This window comes from Pseudorca crassidens, chromosome 8 (assembly GCF_039906515.1).
Source record: "Pseudorca crassidens isolate mPseCra1 chromosome 8, mPseCra1.hap1, whole genome shotgun sequence".
In the NCBI taxonomy this organism is placed as follows: domain Eukaryota; kingdom Metazoa; phylum Chordata; class Mammalia; order Artiodactyla; family Delphinidae; genus Pseudorca; species Pseudorca crassidens.
The window spans coordinates 6,359,547-6,364,743 of NC_090303.1; the positions used below are offsets into that span (position 1 = coordinate 6,359,547).

Below are 5,197 nucleotides of genomic sequence, written 5' to 3' on the forward strand. Positions count from 1 at the left end.
CCTCTTACCTTAGAAAAGTTACTTAAATGATTAAAATACAAAATTGAGGAAATAGTCTACTGATCTCCTAAGGTACAACGCATGCTTGACACAGTACTTCACACATAATAATCAATAAATACTTAGGCTTACTATTATTAGCTATTGTTCACATAATATTGAAATAGTACGTTGGGTCGGTGGGGCCCGCGCGGGTCCCGGGGTCAGACCGGCCCGAGCAGGTCCGGGGTCAGTCGCGGCATCCCCGGCCCGGCCGTGGTGTAGTCCTTGTACTTGGTTGAGTCAGCCGACAACCCCCGGTGGCTCCACCACGCGCAGCCCGCGCGCCCTGTCGGAATTAGAAAAGATCCGAAAAGAGAGAAACTACTCCTGGATGGACGTAATAATCATATGCAAAGACAAACTACCAAATTATGAAGAAAAGATTAAGATGTTTTACGAGGAGCATTTACACCTGGATGACGAGATTCGCTGCATCCTGGACGCCAGTGGGTACCTCGACGTGAGGGATAAAGAGGACAGGTGGATCCGGATCTTCAGGGAGAAAGGAGACATGATCTCTCTCCTCGCCGGGATATACCACCGCTTCATGCTGGACGAGAAGAACTACCTGAAGGCCATGCGGCTGTTTGTGGGAGAGCCTGTGTGGCTCGCGTTCAACCGGCTGGCTGACCACTTCGAGGCCCCTGGGCAGTACCTGGAGTTTCTGTCGCAGACGGCCTAGCGGTGCCCTGGGGCATCGCGCACCCTGGCCCTCCTTGTGAAGGTCCCAGACGTGATGGCAGCAGAAAATCTGTCGTATTCTCCTTGCTTTTGTGTTGTAGACTTGAGGCTAGGTGAGATTTCCTCTGCAAGGTTATTTGATCAGAATATGTTTTAATGGAAGTAGCTATAGAACCGGTTTGTACATGGAAGCACCTGTGGAAATCTGGGCAAATCTGCTCATTTTCTCAGATTCAGGATCAGCGGTCAGTGGCCCTGTGTCAGCTCGTGGCTTCAGCTGTGACCCGGTGAGTTTCAGCTCCCCAAACGGAACCACTTGGCTGCCCCCATCTGGACCTGATTCTTGGACTTTAAGCGGATACTAGGCGAGACCATGCCTGCTTTGTGCAGAGGAGTGACTGTGGATGACAGGACTGGGCAGAGAGAAGATGCTTTTCTCCCAAAACACGGAAGAAGCTGGGTGGAGGTGCCGTGGGGGATGAGCTGGCGTGTTAGGGGGACCCTTGCTTGATTATGCCATGTTCTTGTTCAAAATCAAGTAGCTGCCTTCATGCTAAAAAAATAAAATAATACTTAAATGCTTACTTATACTTACGTTGTTGTTTGTTGTTCATTTCTAGTAAACCAATTGAGACATGTGAGCATTTAGGTAGCCAGTGAGGTCAGAGCTGGGATCTCAACCTATCAGGATGAAATCAAACTGCATGTGGTTTCCATTGCCTCTGTCTGCCTCTGGCTAGACCAGAATGCCTTTGAGGGGAAGAAGCCTGGAATTTGTAAACACTGAAATAGACTTTAAGCTGAAGGACAGATGGAGTGAGGAATTTGAAAACTGTCTTTTTACTTCCCTTCCCATCTTAAGATTCAGGGAGCTCAGAACTAGTTGACAACCCCAAATAGTCAAGGCAATCCTGAGAAAGAAGAACAAAGTTGGCAGTACCACACTTTCTGATTCCAAACTATATTATACAGCTATAGTAATCAAGACAATATGGTACTGACATAAAGCTAGACACATAGATCAATGGAACAGAATCAAGAGTGCAGAAATAAGCCCATGCATATAAGGTCAGCTATTATTTGGCAAGGGATCCAAGCATACTCAGTGGAGAAAAGGCAGCCTCTTTGATAAAATGGTGCTGGTAAAATTGGATATTCACATGCAAAAGAATGGAATTAGACCCTATCTTATACAACTTACATAAATGAACTTGAAATAGATCAAAGACTAAAATGTAAGACGTGAAAGCATAAAACTCCTAGGATGAAACAAGAAAAAACTCCTTGACGTGGGTATTGAAAATAAATTTTTGGATTGACATCTAAAGCACAGGCATCATAATAAAGTAAACAAGTAGGACTAGTCATTTCTTCACGTATGGTTTCCCACAGCTGAGTGTCTGTTTCAGGAAAATCACACTGCAGTGGTCAAACTCCCTTACAGCTGAAACCCACTGTAACATCCGCAATAATAACAAAACTTTGAGAATTATTGATGTCTTATCTGAATAGATCTAAGGTTTGTGCATTGCCATTCTTCCTTAACAAGCATTGTGACCTGGCCCATGATTTCCCAGGTCAACAAACCACGAACCAAGGTTCTAACAATTTGCTTGATTTCTACTGATAGTTTCCACTCCCTCCCAACTTTCTTTTCTTTTTCTTTTCTTTTGTTTTTTTAAAGCTTAGTGTGGTATGCATTTCAGAAACTGTTGTCTAGAAGAAGTCTGAACCTACTGCCCACACAGGGCAATTCTCAGCACTAATTGTTACTTAAAGACAAGTCTGAGTCTGGCTGCCAGCTTGGTAATAAAGTCCTCCTGCCAGGAGTAGGTGAACAATAACCAGGACAAAGTTAGGACAGCTGTCTTTGCACCTATTCCCCTGTGTTTAGCTCCAAGCACTTCCTCATTCTTTCTTATTAAGAGGTGATAAGGGGAGAATCACTTATTACCCAGTTTGGCATAAAATTCGGTTACATTGTTTCTGTTGATTCCCATGGACTTTCCTCAAATTCTATGAAAATGTCCACTGGATGCTCATCCTTCCTTATCCAGGAAGCCGTGTTTCTCTCAGCACTGCCCTCTATTGACAAAAGGGTCAAGACCTATGAAAGCCTTGATGTTTTACATTGTTTTCAAGCTAACAAATTAACTGCCACAGTTTCATTGGTGCTATTAGAAGAAACAAGAGTTCTGTATCAGAGACAAATGATTTTATTACTGCAATGGTGACAGCCAGAACACCAGATATTTTCTTTGCTTTGCACTGGTTTTTCCAGCCCCCACTCCCACAGTGACATAAAGAACAGCAAGTGACATCTTCACCCACAGTAAATTATATTACAGGAGAACAACTGGAATTATTTGTTATGGGAACTAAGCATGCCTACCCTTCACTTTGGAGGAAGACGTCAACTTTATTATATTAGACATTATTCATGCTTATCCTTTGCTCTGGGGAAGACACTATCTCTATCTTCTAAAGCTCTCCACTATACAAATATTCTTGAAAATATAGTGTTGAGCAAAAGGTAACCAATGCTCTGAGAAAACAAGAGATTTATCTCCCAACACTGTACAACCGTTTTCTTCTTTCTGTTTTGTTGAGATAATTTGTGTTTGACATCAAAATGTAATCATACGGAAGGAGAAAACTATGACAATTTTTAGGTTGAAAAGATCTGTTTTATCACATTATATTTTTCTATATTCTGAAGAACAATGTTTTCCCCATTTGTTCAAATGAAAAATTTTTGATATGATGTAGAAGAGATGATTAGTCATGGAAGAAACATGCACCCAGAAGTTAAGGCAGCTGAATCATAACTTGTTGCACATGGACACTGTGTAAGAACATTAAAATGAATTGTCATCTGTATTCTTGATTCACAGAAAGTCCCACAGAACATCATACCTTAGATTAACATCTGTTACTACTACTTTTTTAAAGTTATTCTAACTGTAATATATTATTGCTGCCAACTCAAATAAGAGTGTAATAACTTCAGGATATTATATGTAATCCCCATGGTAACCAAAACAATTTTACAGAATATACACTAAAGGAAATAATAAGGGAATCAAAACATGTCACTACAGAAGTAATCAACCACAAAAGTAGGCAGGAATGGTAGAAATGAGGGACAAAAACACTATAAGACATACAGAAAACAAATGGCATAATGACAGAAGTAAGCTCTTCTTTATCAGTAAGTACTTCAAATGTAATGGATTAAACTTTCCAATAAAAAAGCAGATATTAACAGAATAAATTGAAAAAAAATGATCTAAATATATTCTGTCTACAAGAGACTGAATTTAGATATAAAGACACAAATAGGTTGAAAATGAAAGGTTGGAAAAAGATATTTCATGTAAGTAGTAACCAGAAGAGAACTTGGCTAGCTATACCAATCATAGACAGAATAGACTAATTTAAATCCTGCAAGATACATTTTGACCTTTTAATTTCCATACCTGTAGAATGGTAAGTTTTGTGTTGTTTTAAACTAGGAAGTTTGTGATAGTTGGTAACATCAGCAATAGGAAACTAATTTTAAAAATGCATGTAAGTTTGCAATTACCTCAAAAAAAAAGAATGTATATAAATTCATCCTGTAAATCAACCTATATTCTAAGAACTATTTCATAAAAGGAGCAGCAGGACCAAATGTTTTAGAAGAGGATTTTAAACAAATTATTAAAAACCAGACCATTTTGACAGATTTTAACTTTCCTTTTATCCTTAATCTCCATTATTAAAGACTGATTTTCTAATTTTCATTATAATATAATATAATATAATAATATAATAATTATTTTAATGTAATATAATATAATGTCATTATATAATAATAATTATTAATATAATGTTATATATAAATAATATATAATATAATATGAAATATATATAAATATGTTATATATCATAATATATAAATATATATTGCTATACACATAATATATATAAATGCATATAATATAAATACATAGATTATATTTTATATATGTATGTATATACTATATGTATATATGTATATAATATACATATATTATATGTATGTATATTATATATGTATATAGTATATTATGCCTATATTATGTATTATAGATACATTATATAATACATATTATGTATAATTTAAAATATATAATATATATAATATGTATTATATATTATGTATATATAATATATTAATATATGTATCATTGTATATATCATATATTATCTTATATATTGTATATAATGCATATTAATTTTAATATTAATATACTATATATGTTATATATTCTATATTATGTATTATGAAATAATATATATATATTAAATATATTTATAAAAATAAATATATATATTATAAAAAATATATAATGATTATTTTAAAGTCCTTAAAAGAAGTATATATTTCATGGAATCGTCTACATGAGAAATCAAGAATGTATATTAAATGAAGAAACTTAAAACTTATGTA

The 5,197-nt window shown here is 35.8% G+C and overlaps 1 protein-coding gene across 1 annotated transcript; it reads left to right on the forward strand.

Annotated features, from left to right (window-relative positions):
* Positions 1–340: 340 nt before the first annotated feature.
* LOC137228539 (acireductone dioxygenase-like) lies at positions 341–775 on the forward strand. Its single transcript, XM_067745517.1, has one exon. The coding sequence runs from the start codon at positions 374–376 to the stop codon at positions 722–724; it is 351 nt and encodes a 116-aa protein (XP_067601618.1). The 5' UTR covers positions 341–373; the 3' UTR covers positions 725–775.
* Positions 776–5,197: the final 4,422 nt, after the last annotated feature.

Bases quoted from the DNA above. Each gene is read 5' to 3' on its own strand.
- LOC137228539 (XM_067745517.1), top strand. From the start codon at position 374: ATGGACGTAATAATCATATGCAAAGACAAACTACCAAATTATGAAGAA.